Source organism: Engystomops pustulosus, chromosome 4, assembly GCF_040894005.1.
Source record: "Engystomops pustulosus chromosome 4, aEngPut4.maternal, whole genome shotgun sequence".
Lineage (NCBI taxonomy): Eukaryota > Metazoa > Chordata > Amphibia > Anura > Leptodactylidae > Engystomops > Engystomops pustulosus.
In genome coordinates this window covers 202,349,885-202,367,086 of record NC_092414.1, presented here as the reverse complement: position 1 = coordinate 202,367,086, position 17,202 = coordinate 202,349,885, and the positions used below count along the sequence as shown (strand labels likewise).

Here is a 17,202-nt window from a genome sequence, read left to right as displayed (position 1 = left end):
TGGATGTGTTTTCAAACCCATGCGTTTTTTAACAGAGTGCTTAAAAACGGACCAAAAACGGATTCAAAACGCCATGTGTGGCATCACCCTAAAGGTGTACAGAGCTGGCTTAGCCCACTACGCACACAGCAGATGTTAGCTGAATTATGCTGGCACCGATCACGGGTGTTGACCTCTTAAAGGGGTTTCCAAGGTTCTATAAAAACACCAAGGTTGCCGGGAGGGGGCTGCTTAAAAAAATAAACATGGGCGTCCCATGCTGCTATTTCTCCAGTACGTGTCACATGTAAGCACGTGGCCACCTTGGCCGGCTTGAAGCTTAATGCCACGCGGGTTCCATGCCCAGGTTTGTTTACAGGACACGGGAGGTAAGTATATGTTTATTTTTTTAAGCAGCCCCCTCCTGGCCACCTTTGTTTTTTATAAAGTCTCAAATAACCCCTTTAAGTGCTGTCACGCGTTCCAGATCTGAGCAACGCAACTGTGACATCATCGGTTGACTTTGGTCGGTTGCTATGCCAGCCAGGACCCTAAAACAGGGCTCCATGGCTGCCAAATCAGACTCCCTAAGGTTAAAGTATCGTAGGGAGCCGAGAAACACGGTAAAAAAAGAATACATTTTAAAAAGTTTAAAAATATAAAAAATAATAATAAAAAAAATAAAAGTACAAATCCCCCCTTACCTAGAACTGACATAAAAGTAAAAAAGATAATAAAAATCATAAACATGTTAGGTATCACCGTGTCCCAAAACATTGTATCTATCAATGCATAAAAATGGTTATTCCCGGCAGTGAACCCCATAATGGAAATAGTGCCCAAATGTCTGAAATGCCAATTTTTTTTGTTACTTTGCAACGCATAATTTTTTTATAGAAAGTGATCAAAACGCCTTATTGTCAGCAAAATGGTAGCAATAAAAGGTTGTATAGTCCTAAAAATGGTAGCATTGAAAACATCATCAAAAGTCGCACTAAATGACACCACCCACAGCTCCGTACACCAATGTATGAAAAAGTTATTAGCGACAGAAGATGGCAAAATAAAAAAAATTGTGCAGGAGGTTTTAATTTTTCTAAATGCACGAAAACATTATAAAACCTATACAAATTTGTTATCCCCGTGATCGCACCGACCCAAAGAATAAAGTAGACATCTGCGGCGCACAATGAAATCCGTAAAATCCAAGCTCACAAGAAAACGGCGCAAATGCGTTTTTTAACCATTTACTCTGCATTTGGAATTTTTTTCCCACTTCCCAGTACAGGGCATGAAAAAATAAATACAGTCACTATGAATTGCAAACAAGCCGCCACACAGCTCTTTACATTGAAAAATAAAAAAGTGATAGATTTTTGAAGGGGGGAATGGAAAATGGAAAGGAAAAAACAAAAAAGGGTCCAGGTCGTTAAAGGGGTTAATTTTAAGTTTATATGGCACAATGAAGAATGTTTTTTGTGCAAAAGATTTTTATTTTTTTTAACCAAATAAAACCTATATAATAAATTTAGTATCCATGTAATCGCACCGACCCAAAGAATAAAGTGGAGCTCTAACATGTAGTGCACAGTCAAAGCGCAAAATAACATGGAGCATAAAAGTTTTTTCAACAAGTTCACGTCTTCTCAGTACATGCTATGGAATATAAAATCCTGCCACTATTGGTTACGCAGAAAACAAGCCTTTCTAAAGCTCCATCCACGGAAAAATAAAAAAGTTAAGGTCTTTTAAGCAAGGGGAATGAAAAAAACGGAAATGTAAAATCAAAAAAGGACATTGTCAGGAAAGGGTTAACATCCAGTACATTGCCACAATTTGAATTTGTGTAAAAAATTTTGAGATGTCGGCCGATTGCTGTTTCCTGCATTTCCTGATATTGGGGCTTAAGAACATCACATTTACACGTGGATTTGCATTGTCTCGCAGTCCCATAATGAAACATGACATGCATGACTATTATGCATGCTACTATAGTAAATGACTGTGTGATAATCATGTAAAGAGACATATACATTAAGTAAAGAATATTGTTTAGAAAAAAAAAAAATAATAATTGCAAAAATGTAAAAAAAAATTCACCTAGCAGAGGATGGTTTCGATCCATCGACCTCTGGGTTATGGGCCCAGCACGCTTCCGCTGCGCCACTCTGCTCCCTGCTTGTATAGTGGGGAATCTATGGATAGGAGGATCAGTGTGCAGTGTAGCCCAGCACATGACATTACTTGTCTTACATCACCCTGTACATGACATTGGCTGACATCATCCTACTGGAGAAGCCTGATAATTCTGCTATAACAGGATCAATTATCCAGCGTGCCCACAACTCTACAGTACAGCAAGTCATACCAGCAACATCACATTACTGCCTCCCACTCATCCATATCCACACATGCCAAAGCTGCTCAGCGTTATTATACTATAAACTACTGGGGAGTGATTAAACCTGCAACAGAAGATTGTTCCTGTATAATGGCTCAGGTACAGCTACACTGGCTCAGGTCCAGCTACAATGGCTCAGGTGCAGCTATAGTGGCTCAGGTCCAGCTACAATGGCTCAGGTCCAGCTTGCACCCCAGCACCTGGGTCTTCTGCTTCTACTTGCCATGTGCTTGTGCTGCAGTCTCCAGCAGAGGAATCACAGGCTTGGAGGATATTATACACGTAGTGTCCTCATTCTGTACAATTAGCTTAGAAGTATCTTCACAGAGAATGAGCCATGTGATCGCTGCACTGGTTTGTCTGAAGGTTAGCACAATACATAGAACTACTGGGATCTCAGCTGTCTCTGTGGCGCAATCGGTTAGCGCGTTCGGCTGTTAACCGAAAGGTTGGTGGTTCGAGCCCACCCAGGGACGCTAGTCTTTTTGCATAGCTATGATATATACCATGTATCTGATAAACTTGGAACAGTGTTGATCTCTTATTGTGTGAAATGTATGCAATTTTTTATGGAGTTCTGTCCCTATATGTAATCAGACTCAAGCATGCTTTTTTAAAAACATAATATCCTTTTATATAAAGTTTTACATTAAAATGTAATTTTAATAAGGTACTGGTGGGATTAAATAGAACATTGTTATCAATGTACCAATTTTTTTTTTTTGTGGAGCTCTGCCCCTATATTCATTTAGACTGATTTGTTATTTTCATGAATTTTTTTTTAATCTGTAAATGCACTGTTTTACATAAAAAATGTAATTTTAAGAAGGTATAAAGACGGAGGGAGTAAGAAGCACAGTGTTAGTTGACAAGAGAAATAAGTTTAAAATAAGAAAAAGCTTCGCCCAACGTGGGGCTCGAACCCACGACCCTGAGATTAAGAGTCTCATGCTCTACCGACTGAGCTAGCCGGGCTGCTGATTTTAGCTGCCAAAGACCGGATTATGTACACAGTGACCAAAACTGCCTCAGCAGTGAATTCATTTATGTTTTTGCAGGGAGTTTTTCAGTAGGAAAGTTTGGTCTTTTATACATTTGAAATAGTAACCCTTTGATGCTCTGCGCCGAAACTGCAGTGCAGAGGAGCGGGGAGTGTATGAAGAGGGCTCACGATCGCTAATAACTGTGGTTGGTGATTGCGCCGTTTGTGGCTATTAACTCTTACGATGCCCGCGGTATCTAAAGGATGGCGGCGCGTAAGTGCCGCATCTTGGATCCAATCGTCGCTCCCCCAAACGTCATTGGCGGCAATGATCGGTTGCCATGATACCCTCGGGTCTTTGTCAGACCCGAGGCTGTCTGGTCCCTGAGGGCGCGTTCACACGGTGTGCTTTGGTTGCGTTTTCATTGCGTTTTAAAACGCATTACAACAGCTGAGGAGAGGGGATTTGCCTAATTACATTACTATTTAGATTTGTTAACGCTATGTTAACGCGTGTGTTAACAAAACGCATACGCTAACACGTTGTTAACACATGCGTTAACAATGCATTAACACATGCGTTTTGTAAACGCAAACATTAACAGTAATGTAATTAGGCAAATCACCTCATCTCAGCTGTTGTCATACGTTTTAAAAAGCAATGAAAATGCAACCAAAGCGCAATGTGTGAACGCGCCCTGAAGATTCGTTTCAATGAGCCAGAGGCTCATTGTAATGTATGTTGTGCAGAAATGCCATATACTGTGAAACAGTCGTATTGCAGTATATGGGAGGAACGATCAGACCATCAAGGCTTAATGTACCCTAGAGGGTCTAAAAAAAATAGTAAAAAAAACAAAAAAATCAAAAAAGTTTCAAAAATAATTGAAAAAGTAAAAATACATTCCCTAGAACTGATATAAAACATAATAAACAGTAAAAATCACAGACACATTAGGTATCGCCGCGTCTCAAGATGCCTGATCTATCAAAATATAAAAATGGTTATTGCTGACGGTGAACCGCATAACGGAAAATAGCGCCAAAATGTCCGAAACACGACTTTTACACCATTTTACGTATTACGAATATGTTAATTTAATTAAGCGGCTACCGGGGCGTGGAGTAGCCGGACACGAGGCTACACGGCGCGGCTACTCCACGCCCCAGTAGCTGCTTTCCCCCGCCTACCCTGTGATCTTCGGCGCGCAGCTCCTGGCAGCTGCGCGCCCTCGTCCGAGAAGCCGGAGTTCTGCGCATGCGCAGTAACTCCGGCCAAGATGCGCGATCTCGGGAACGAGGCCGGAGTTACTGCGCATGCGCAGAACTCCGGCTTCTCGGACGAGGGCGCGCAGCTGCCAGGAGCTGCGCGCCGAAGATCACAGGGTAGGCGGGGGAAAGCAGCTACTGGGGCGTGGAGTAGCCGCGCCGTGTAGCCTCGTGTCCGGCTACTCCACGCCCCGGTAGCCGCTTAATTAAATTAACATATTCGGTCAATAAAGTTTATGCTAGGCTAGCGGGGACGTGAGGTTTAATGATGCACCCCCTGCTTTGAAATTGCGTTTTTTAAACGGAAATGTTAACAGTAATGTAATTAGGCAAATCACCTCATCTCAGCTGTTGTAATGTGTTTTAAAACGCAATGAAAACGCAACTAAAGCGCAACGTGTGAACGCGCCCTTAGGGTGAAGACACACATGGCGTTTTTGGGCCGTTTTTGGCCCGTTTTTACTAAGTGCGTTTTCAGATAGTTAAAAACGCATGCGTTTTTCATTGCGCAATTTCGGAAAAACGGACAAAACCGCATGCGTTTTCAAAAAACGCATGCGTTTTTAAAAAACGGATGCGTTTTTTAACGCATGCGTTTTTAACGATCTGAAAACGCACTTAGTAAAAACGGCCCAAAAACGGCCCAAAAACGCCATGTGTGTCTTCACCCTGAGGGCACGTTCACGCGATCCGCTAGCGTCGCGTTATGCACAGGGGCGATCGCATATGTGTTTCCAGAGAAACGCATGCGATCGGGTTATTAATCGCATGCGTTTCCCGGGAAACGCATATGCGATTGGCCCGAGCCCCGCCCACTGTGCGCTAGCGGAACGTGTGAACGCGCCCTAAGCCACATGTCCCGTTTTTGTACAAAATGTAAATGCATTGTTAACAAGTGTTAACATTGTGTTTACACTGCGTTTTGTAAACACAAATGTTAACAATAATATAATTAGGCAAATCACCTTATCACCGATGTTGTAATGCATATAAAATCCCAATGAAAATGGAACCACAACGCACCGTGTGACCGCGCCCTTATGGAAAACGCAATGGTCCTATGCAATGAAAGTGCAGGACCAAACGCAGCGTGTGAACGCAGCCTCGGTGTGTTGTTAGAAGACATGGGGCAGTCAACAATCTCTCACCAAAGGTAACACTACCCAAAAGTAGCCGATAAGAGCGGCTCTCTCCTGACAAAGCCCAATGTCTTACAAATCCCCGTCTGGTATCATGTCCATGTCTGCCAGAAACGGAGCCGCATAATGAGCGGCCACAATGTGACGTTCCTGTCTGGGGTGTGTTATCTTTATGTCAGTGAGTTACAACCTTCACCTCACTCACTCAGAGGAAAGCAAAGTTCTTAAAGGCAAAGCAGTGATTATTATTATTAGTGATTATCATTCATGTCCCTCCCCCACAGTTGTATCCATTCCATCCACCATGTTGGTGCCTTCTAGCTACCTCATGCAGCCTCAGGGCGCGTTCACATGTTGCGTTTTGACCTGCGTTTTCATTTCATTTTAAACGCATATACAACAGCTGAGGAGAGGTGATGTGCCTAATTACATCACTGTAAACGTTTCCGTTTACAAAACGCATTGCGTTAACATTGCGTTTACAAACGTAAACGGTAATGTAATTAGGCAAATTACATCACATCAGCTGTTGTATATGCGTTTCAAATGCAATGAAAACGCAACCAAAACGCAACGTGTGAACGCGCCCTGAGGGTGATGTCACATGTGGCGTCTTGAACCAGTTTTTGGTCCGTTTTTTTAACAGTCCGTTAAAAAACGCATCAGTTTTTGACAGGTTTGACCAGTTATCTTAATTAAAACTGGTCAAAAACGATGCGTTTTTTAACGAACTGTTTAAAAAACGGACCAAAAACTGGTTCAAGACGCCACGTGTGACCTAATCTAAAACCAAATTATTCTTCAAAAGACAGGAATAGTTTTGGTTCTTCGCTCAAAGCAATATTGATGTCACATCGCGGCCGTGCATGTAGGGCCGCATCGAACTCACAGCTTCGTTTCGGGCTCCATCGTGTACTATGGCAGGGGCCTCCCATGGATACGGACGGAGGCCCCTGCGGTAGTGGTGGCGCCAGACCGACCCTGTATACAGCAGACACCCGCCGGGTATGGAGAGGGCTCAGCCCGCAGCACCATGACATGATAGCACATCGTGGTGCAAGGAGGGGTTAATAACACAAGACTTTTTTGCGCAAAATTATGTGAATTTTTGTGCACATTCCTTGCGCTTTTTGGATACACTACACTGTTTAACCCTTTGGTTGCCAGTAACGCATTGCGTTCGGTTTATAAACAGTGGATGATAATATCAAACAATAACATAACTAATACAGTAAATAAAGAAAAATATAACTTTGTATTTATTGGGTTCCGGGCGTGTCCAGAGTTCTGCTGTTTTTTTACAGTTTCACCGAATGAAATGAATAAACATCAAAGTATCTAGACAGAAGGTTTCCTGTAATTCTTTACTCTTCTTGTTGAGGGGAGATAAAAATATATGTTATTGGCAATAAAAGAATCCAGAAAAATGTACATTACAATAAATAAGATCTACAATTTGGACAAAAAAAATTTACTTTCCCTGACCGGGAATCGAACCCGGGCCGCGGCGGTGAGAGCGCCGAATCCTAACCACTAGACCACCAGGGAAGCTTGCATGTGGTTTGCTGTGGGCACTATACCTGCCGCGTCATGCAACTCCTCCCCACTGTCATTACTGCTAATGAAAGCAATTAGCGAGCTGCTTCCCCTCCTCCATGTGGATGTCCATGTGCATTCTGGGTATTTAGACTTCCTTCTCGCACTGCAGACGCTCATTCAGGGACATTATAATTACCAGACCTGCAATAACCAGCTGCTCCCCCCCTTTGATATGCAGATGCCACTCACACTCTCTGCTCTGGGTCCATTGTAGACACAAATCACTGGGACTTCTTATGATAATCACATAGTACTGAGCATGTATTGTTCACACTACTGCACATATCTATCCCTGATACAATCGATCACTAAGAATGAGAATAAAAAAAAGAAGAAAAGGAAAAAAATAATAAAGAATTATAAGACAAGAAAGAAAAAAAATTAATAAAAAATAATATCAATAATAATAAAATTAAGAAGGAATGATATCAAAATGTGTTTCTGCCCGGTTTCGAACCGGGGACCTTTCGCGTGTGAGGCGAACGTGATAACCACTACACTACAGAAACTGCCATGCATTAGATAGGGCAGCATTTAGAGACCAGCAGCTCTCAGCAGGACAGGAGGGACTGTGACCTTGTGAATATCTACTGAAGGATTTCCAACAAAAGAACGATTCAATTATACATTGTATGTGACCACAGATTGAGCTTTCCAGATTGTCCGGACACGAATAGGTCAGACTGGTGGCCAAGCAGTCGCCTACCGGAGGATCCATGAACACTGAGATCCACCACTACACAGTCTACTCATGATCATATCTTTTAACCTCACCAATTAGAACATCAAATATCATTTTAGTAACGGATGGATTATCAAGGTCCCAGGGAATTTAGCTTTTGATGTATATATCAGTTACTAGGTAACACAATCGTGTGACCCTTTCATTAAATGCACAGGATTGTGATATAATGGGGCACATTTACTTACCCAGTCCCTCGGAGTTGCCGAAAGTGCACTGTCCGACGTCAATGCACTGTGCCGCGATTCACTAAGATGGTGCGCCCGATATCCTGCATGTGTCGCTTCCCCGCTCAGGTCCCCGGAGTTCACCTTCTTCTTCCTGGTGCATGTAAGTGCATTGGATGGGACGCAAATTGAATGTTAAATCCCGTGCTCAGTCCGAATCAGTCGGATCGCCCCCGATTTCTGTCGCATGAAAGACGGCACCGATGTGCCAAAATCCAATTGGGTGTGACACAATCCCCTTCTAAATACCTGTCACAGTGGAACAAATCCCAAAAACGTCGGGAAATGAGATCCTCAAACCCTTAGTAAATAAGCCGCAAAATGTAAACCAATTGGGGTTTTTTTGCATTTCTTGCAAATATGGAAAAAAAAAAAAAAAAAAAAAAATCGATGGCCCCCACCTGATACACAGACCGTTTTTTTTACGTGACAGACTGGGGAAGATTTATCTGAAGTGTCCAAGAACAAAACTGTTCTACTTGCTCATGACAACCAATCAGAACTTAGTTGTGCTAATTTGAGCTCTGATTGGTTGCCAAAGAGGTTCCTAAGTGGAACATTAAAAATTTTAAATATGGCTGAAGAAAATTAGCAAAATTAAAATTCTGCTTCATAAACACTGGGAAGCGTTACAGGGCTTCCCATGGCAAAGCTTTGTCCTCCCACAGGTCGGGCATTTAGTATGTCTGCTCCTAGAGGGGGGGGGGGGGGGGGCTGGTATAAATAACCCCCATGGTCAGTAATAATTGGAAGTATTTTTCTTTTTAATATTGAAAAAGTACACAATTCCATAGGAGGAGTAACACTTATTGGCAGTGATTGACCCCTGTTCTCTATGACTGTCCACGAGGACAATGGAAGTTCAGAGCTTCTTCTCGCAAATGGCAAAAGGAGCGCCATCATTGCAGGCCCGGTCATTCCATCTTCCTTCCTTCCGCATTTGTCCGCAGTCCTCGTCACCTCCATAACTATTAGGTTCATTCGGTTGCCAGAACCTGCAAAAAAAAAGAGGGCAACATCATAAAAGTGTCCCCTCTACTCTTAGGTCTTATGAAAAAAATGCTAAACATTTCGAAAACCAAAAAAGTGTCCTGTTCTGGTTCTTGGTTCCAGCGTCACCGAGTTGTTCCAGTCTTTGGCGCTGCCGTCTCAGCCAGAAGACTTGGAGGTCATGGGTCTCACTTTACCCAATACGGAGCCTCTTTGGAACACGAAATGTCACTTGTGATGTAAGAAGTGACATCCTACTGATAAGCCAAAGAGGGTCCCGTGACCTGAACAAAGCTGGACGAAGTAGTCGAAGCAGGGTAAAAAGCCGGCACAGACAGTCTGATAAATGTAGGTCAATGTATCCTGGTTAAAGTCCGGGTCATATATCCAAGCCCTATAGTTTCCCAACACCTGCCCTAAAATTTTACTGACTGTGGAGAAGAAGACTTACTGATATGATGATTTGTAGTCGGTCCCGTCCACCCAAGTCCAATTTCCTTCATCCTCAATGTCGGATAGACCGATCCAGTAAGTTACATCCCTTGTAATTCCACTGATGAATTGCTGTGGGAGCACATTTAAAAAATAAAAGTGGAAACTTAATTCAAATACAACCCAAATTTGTGTCTACCTCAAAGATATATTACACTGGGGAAAAAAAGACATACAAAATATGATGGGTCTTTGTGTCCGCTGGATTTACCAGCCTGCACCCAACTTAGTTGAACTCCATGGAGTTCCATGGTCTAACCATTTTCACAGATCCCCAGAGATTAGCTGTTGGATATTGGGCACCTATATAGCCTGTACGGTTCAAAAAAAAAGACATGTCCATCATGTTCAACAAAGGAAGGAAAGTGATTGGACGAGGAGGGGATTTTTACCTTTCTGTATGCAGATCTGTGTCCTTAGTCCCATGGGAGTGGCTATTGAGGAGCTATCCCCCCCCCCTACCTTCGGAAACCGCTCCGTCATGTATCTATTTCAAATAAAAAGCCTCCAATGTCCCCCATATCTCCTCCCCCCAGTCGGTTCCGTCAGAACGCCATATAAGTCTTCCCCTCTCTTCACTAGCCACTCCCATGGGACTAGGGACATAGCTCTGCATAAAGAAAGGTAAACTTTCATCTAACTTTATTTATTTTTGGAAAAAGCCAGTTTTGCTATAAAAACTCTTTGGGAATGTGTACACTATTCTCTATGGGGACATTGAGGAGCCCTTTAAGGGAAACAATTCTATATTATAACATGACCATCAACATTATTTATTTAAAAAGGTATCAAGATCGTTCTTGAAGCTCTCTGCTGTTCCTGCTGTGACCAGCGCGTGAACTCGGCTATTCCACATAGTTCACATAGTAAAAAAAAGCCCTTTTGCCTTTGGTGATTAAACCTTGTTTTCTCCAGACGGAGACAGTGTCCCCTTGTCTTTTTGATTTGATTTAACCTGGAACAACTTTCCACCATTTTTTGTGTATGGACTATTCATATATTTAGAAAAATTAATCATGTCCCTTCTTATTAGTCTCTTTTCAAAACTAAAGGCACCAAGATGTTTGTGAAAAATTTGCATACATAACCCAGTCTTCTCACCCTTTCTATTATATATACCCTATAGTGTCACACCCTCCCCCATCTGGGTAATTTTTAATTTGTCTACTAGTGGTCTTTTTGTGGCTAGTCTGCAGTTGTCCATAGAATGATGGTCTTCTCATTCACTCCATAGAGTTAGGGAAGCATTTGGATGCCATTACACCCTTTAGATTCTGTTGGCATACTGACCACCCCATCTAATAGGTGATGGGTGCCCTCAGCAGAACCTTGACAGGTAGGTTCCCGCTGCAATTTCACGGGTTCATCTGTAAATAAGGTCATCCATGATCATCAGTTAGGTCATGGTGCCTTAGGAGGATGACGTACGCTTAATAGAATCATGTTGAACCTAACAATAATTACATTTTTCAAGTTTATTTTACATATTACCTGTTCATTCTCGTTGTTAATCACAACTAAGTCGGCGCTACGGTGCACACACATGGTCCTGGCTTTATACCAGTTAGAATTGGAGTTTGAGAAGAAGTAGCAATTGCCGTCAAACATATGCCAACCAACCTCACAGGTGCCTCTCCCTGGAATAAAGTACACAGTAGGAAAAGATCCAAAACAGACAATGGGTAAACAAAAATAAAAAGCGCGGTGCACGCCTAAGAGGGCCGGGCATCAGGTCCTTCAGTTATGGAGACAAAGGAAAAAAGGCAGCACACCAGATTGTAGTGAAAAAATATCTTAGTGGATTTATTCCATGTGAAAGAGCAACATTTCGGCTCCAAACAGTGAGCCTTTATCAAGCTGAATATCCAGGATTGTTTACAGATTTGAAGAAAACGTGCAGCACTCCGTTTGTGGTGAAAAAACAAATGTGGTTCTTTTATTCCATCACATATTACAATAGCAACGTTTCGGCTCAATAGAGCCTTTTTCAAGGGCGTGAAAAAGGCTCTATTGAGCCGAAACGTCGCTATTGTAATATGTGATGGAATAAAAGAACCACATTTGTTTTTTCACCACAAACGGAGTGCTGCACGTTTTCTTCAAATCTCTATCTGGAGGACTCTAGGCCCAGTCCTGTGTTGCCTGCACCCACCTACTCAAGACGTCTTGAGTGCTGCTTGTATTTTCCCATTGCATGATTGTTTACAGATATATAAACAAAATGGAGGAGCTCATGTGATCATTATTGACCAATACAAAGTGCAAAGTTCAAGCAATGTGCAAAGTTCAAACAATCATAATGCTCATAAAATGTACTAAAATACAAACATCAAATAGATACATCATTAGATTAAAGTGCATGTGTCTCAACATGGTATATGTATACAGATATATTTTTAGCATACATCGTGATCATCCATTGATGTGTGTGAACACTGACATAATAAAAATGAAAAAAATCTTAAAACATCCATAGCTAACAAGCTAAAAATCTCCAGAAATGTTATATCAACAACTTGTAATATAGATTTTCAAGGACGTCATCCATGTGCCTCATGAATATTTCCCAGAATCTACCACCTGGATGTGGTGTGACAGAGAGTCCCTCAGTCTCGAATCCTGACACATCTGCCCTGAGTATTACTGCTTACTTACTGTCTGCAGTCCGCACAATATCTTTCATCTTTTCTGATAATGATTCAACTGCAAAAGTAAAAAAAAAAAAACTTTACTGTGTGTATTTTGCTAAAACCATCCAGAAATAGTTGAAAGTTGTAGGTTGACACTTGGCACTTGCACTGTTCACTGTTTGTTGCACAATAATCACTGGCCACAGAGCCAGAAGCCATTGGCTCCACGTACTTATGGTGGACAAAAGGTGCAACTGCAACTGTGACTGCCATTGAACATAAACAGGATCTGCCAATGTACTTATAACTTCCGGCTGAACCGGAAAAAGGATGTCAACTGCTTTCAGCCTCATGTTCCTGTTGCTTCCTGAAAACTATAATCTTTACTTGGCACCAGACAACAGATTGGAACAGAAGACAGGTGTCAGATCCCACCAATCAACCATTGATGACCCATCTTGCACATGGCTACTGTAACGCAAACAAAGCAAAGGAGCAACTGAGGAAAGATGGCTGCCTCAAAAACCACTTACAGAAAGTAGAAAATACAAACATGTTGATTTAAGGTATGTGCACATGGGAACACAGTTACTTACCCGTCACGTTGACGCCGCCGATCCGGAATGTCCGACGAGGATTCAGAGCTGCCGCGATTCACAAAGATCAAGTGTCCAATTTCCTGCATTTGTCGCTTCCCCCGCTGAGGTCCGCCGGAGTTCACCATCTTCTTCCCGGTGCATGTAAGTGCTGATCTTGCGACACTATTTGATTCTTAAATTCTGCAGTTTGTCCGAATCAGTCGGGTTGTCCTACGGCCACGCCCCCTGATGTGAGTCACATGAAAGCTGGTGCCGATGCGCCACAATCCGATCGCATGTGCCAATTCATAGCAAAATGGAAAAAATTGTGAAACCCAACGAAAAAATGCACCGTTCAGACCGTTAGTAAATGTTCCCCAGTGTGTTTGATGCTGGACATGTCTTTGCGTGTGTGGACAATGCTGCTGGCTGGATTTTGGTATGGATTTTCCCAACAGAAAATCTGTTTGTGAACTAACACCAGATAAGGACAATGTACAGAAGACGGATTCCATTTATGAATAAGAAAACCATGTTCATAATAAACAACAATGGCATCTTACCAGTGAGGTTCAAGCCCACCACATCATCCTTGCTTGCCAGATCTTTTCTTCCTGGTGTGAAATCTAAAAGTAAAATGAATTCAATGAAATACAGTTATCTTCATGAAGAAGTGACCTACAGAAATATCAACTTTTTTTTTTACTTCGTCAAAAATGTGGTTGAAAGGTTCAAGGAAGGGAAAGCAAAAGAGTCCAAACGGGAGAAAAATCCTTCCTGAACATTAGACTTGATCAACATTTTTAGAAAAATGTTTCTTCCTTTGTTTACAGCAGAGGCAAGTAATAACCAAGGAGATAATTCAGGGTCATGATGGGAAGGGCAGGCCGCCAGATTCCAGGGAACTTCCTCTCAATGAAGTTCTTTTGTTGTAGTTAGTAACATCGGTCAAGATACAAGACTTCTTTTCAAGTTCATCATGATCTTCATCATTTGATTTACAGCTCCGATACTATCTAAGGCTCCTTTCACACGCGTGAAACCAGGCCACAAACCTGGCTCAGTTTCGGATGCTGGAGAAGTGAGGGTGAACACGCTTCACCCTTCACCTCTCCGTAGATAGCTGTATGGCCGCGCTGCACATACGGGCATGAATAGGACCTGCCCCATCTTTTAGGGTGCAGGTGCATGGCTCAGACACGGTGGGCTCAATGCACCTCTATGGCAGCTGAGAGCTAGCTGACATTTCTGCGGCTAGGTCATGGGCCCACATTTGCAGACGTGTGAATGGAGCCTTATGGAGGACATGATCTGACGTCCAGACATGTACATTACACCACAGAGCTATGTATAAAAAAAAAGAATTACTAACTTTTAGAAAAGACAACCGCAAAAAGAACAAAAATCAGGATAAACGACAATGCCAGCAGTCCATATGTAATGATCACGTTCTTCTCCTTTAAGTGTGACCTCATTCTTCCTGCAAAAGAGACTAAAAGGGCACATGAAATTTGGCAGATGCAACTTCAGCATAATTCCAAAAGCAATCAAATTCTCCAGGATGTGATCATGCAATAAAGTTTAAAGGGTGTTGCCAAAAAAACTGAAGGGAGTTTGCAGGAACTCTGGAAAACCCTGTGGGAGTCAGGGCTTCTAGCCTTGGGGGTCTGTGCCTGGAATTTCCAGAACCCCCCTCTGCCAATGAGGAGACCAATGGACATCACTTGTGATGTTGTTGGAAGTCAGAGGAAGCCACTCTGTTGGAGAAACATGACCATTGTACCAAAGTACCGAAGTGTAGTGGGAATCAGGACCCCACCGTGTTTCCAAAGTTCCTGGAAAACCATTTAAAGGGGTTGTCTCACTACTAACACTTATTCACTATCCACTGGATCCTTTGTAACCAGGTCCCCAGTGATCAGTGGATCTTCTTAATTATTATTACCTAAGACAAATGGGGATCTGTAGTAGTTTTATAATCACTAGAAATCAATATAAAATTGGTGGAGGTATGATACTCGGGCAGCTGTGTAATTCAGGTTAGCTTGAATATTTCTATGATATGACTTAGCGGAGTACAAGAATATTTTAGAAAATGCATATTTCCCCACATACCAGACTCCTCTCCTACACCCTCCAACCCGAATACCTTCATTCCTGCCACTTCCAGTACAGTGAAGATAAGTTAACAGATGACAAAACAATCAGTTACATCTTCTGCCAATGTAAGTCTACTGAGATGGGAGGGGGATTAACGGAACAGTCGGCAAGAAACCAAAAGAAACTGATTATGAAATGTCACCAAAATCAACAGTTTTAAAGAGTCTGGATGGCTTCTACAAAACAAAAAATTGACTCCCCTTACGCACCCCCAATAGCCCCCATTGTGCGACTCCCCAGGTCCCTGTTGGACCATGCGCAGTAATAGGGAACAGTCTGTCGATCAGCATTGGGAAGGTGAAAAATTGTGTCACACACAAACCACTTGTAACTTTTTATGAAAATTACATTACTCTGGGTAGAATCAATAGTGTAAGTCACTAATCTATCCAACGCTTAAAGGGGGCAGCATAGACCTGGCGAAATTTTCTATAAATAAGACCATGATCAATCCATTAATATGCTATTGGTGGAGGTCCAAAACCTGGCATTCTTTGCAGAAGTTACCCAATCTGTACAGGCCATGCTACCTGCCTCTGGCTCAGGTGGACAGGAGAGGGGGGTTGGCTGTTGGACCTCCTCCTATTTTATATTGATGAACTATTCTTATTATAGGTAATCAATGTGAAAATTCAGGTACAACCCTAAAACATTCCTCCCCTTGTCAGCACTAGATAAACCCCCTAATAAAAAAACATATCATTACCTGATGTTAGATTGTGTCAGTCTCTGGCTCTTCTCTGTACTCTGATTGTAGCCTCATTGCTGACTATGTCTTTTATTCCTCAATCTGCTGCATCAATAGGAAATGATGAAAAACCACAGATTTACGGTACAAATGAGAATACTTGTTTTCTCTTTTCTGTGGATGTCACACTTCAAGAGCCCCTTGTTTGCAGCCACCAGTGGTTTTCATGGAGTTTAGCAGCAGTGCTGACAATATTTCATTATCCAGAACTTCAAATTCTCATTCAATACAAAACACTTAATAACATCTTGTATTTTATTCCCTGCTTCTTATTAAGAAACTACCCACTTGTTACGGCCACTGGATGTATATGTGGGATTCCCTTTTATAAGGACCTGGTATGAGCTAAATCACATATAAACGTCCTTAAATTTGGTGCCCTCCATTGCTCTATCACATAAATGATTAGTGTGTCGTGGTTGTCCCTATTGGTATGTAGGGACTTCTTGTATCATATATACGTTGGGTTGCAAAAGTATTTATACAACTTGAACTGTTCCTCAATTTTACACGCCCATGGGCTTGTCTGGAGCGTATCCCGGATGAGCACAGGGCCTGGTGGAGAAGAGAGGGGATGTGAGCACTCCTCACCTCTCCCCTCATCATTGAAACATGAGCGGCCGTACTGAAAATCGGCCCAAATTTAGGACATGATCGATATTTTGCAGCACGGCCATCCAGTTGCACTATGTGGTCACCGCACCGTAACAAGGTGCCATAGGCCTCAAGTGGGGCTGTGATGTGGCCGCAAATTGTCAGATCGCAGCCCCCACTACGGTTGGGTGAATGAGGCCGTAAGCTTACTTGATTGAACCTTCACCCCAGTCTCAAGTCGATTACAGCCTTTAAGAGATTTCCCTCCAGGATTGACGATTATCTCCGTCCATCTTCCTAATGTGAGAAAATAAAACCATTTTGTATTATACCTTCTCCGTCATGTCTCCACATCCCATTTAAAATGGTTCTGCAAGCCATCTCCGAGGGCCATTCCTTGCTTAGTAGACTTGGGTCTGTCCACCTCAACAGATATACCTTTAAACAAATCTTGGTCAGTATTCGGGAAACACCTTTAGGTGTCTCAGTGTACTGTGCTCGGCCTGTGGGATCTGACCTACGCACGGGTCCACTGGGCTGAGCATGTTTGTGTGCAGGGAGCCTTGAACAAATAGGAAAATGTATGTGACTATAGTTATATAAGACATGGCTTATGGCTTTCAGTTAAAGCTTTCTTCTTGTCCATAAAGCATCGACATGACTAATAATTGT

General features: G+C 42.4%; 1 protein-coding gene and 4 non-coding genes across 5 annotated transcripts; 1 reads left to right on the top strand and 4 right to left on the bottom strand.

Annotated features, from left to right (window-relative positions):
• Positions 1-2,782: 2,782 nt before the first annotated feature.
• Positions 2,783-2,856, top strand: TRNAN-GUU (transfer RNA asparagine (anticodon GUU)). Its single transcript has one exon. It is a non-coding gene; the product is annotated as a tRNA-Asn (tRNA).
• Positions 2,857-3,282: 426 nt separating this feature from the next.
• TRNAK-CUU (transfer RNA lysine (anticodon CUU)) lies at positions 3,283-3,355 on the bottom strand. The gene has a single exon. It is a non-coding gene; the product is annotated as a tRNA-Lys (tRNA).
• Positions 3,356-7,246: 3,891 nt separating this feature from the next.
• On the bottom strand, positions 7,247-7,318 carry TRNAE-CUC (transfer RNA glutamic acid (anticodon CUC)). The gene has a single exon. It is a non-coding gene; the product is annotated as a tRNA-Glu (tRNA).
• A 487-nt stretch (positions 7,319-7,805) lies between these two features.
• TRNAV-CAC (transfer RNA valine (anticodon CAC)) lies at positions 7,806-7,878 on the bottom strand. Its single transcript has one exon. It is a non-coding gene; the product is annotated as a tRNA-Val (tRNA).
• A 1,203-nt stretch (positions 7,879-9,081) lies between these two features.
• Positions 9,082-15,989, bottom strand: LOC140128071 (hepatic lectin-like). Its single transcript, XM_072149444.1, has 7 exons — positions 15,895-15,989; positions 14,401-14,520; positions 13,592-13,654; positions 12,476-12,523; positions 11,312-11,457; positions 9,780-9,892; positions 9,082-9,333 (listed from the first exon to the last, which is right to left on the bottom strand). Exons 2-7 carry the CDS (start codon positions 14,501-14,503, stop codon positions 9,201-9,203), a joined length of 606 nt encoding a protein of 201 aa, XP_072005545.1. The 5' UTR covers positions 14,504-14,520; positions 15,895-15,989; the 3' UTR covers positions 9,082-9,200.
• Positions 15,990-17,202: the final 1,213 nt, after the last annotated feature.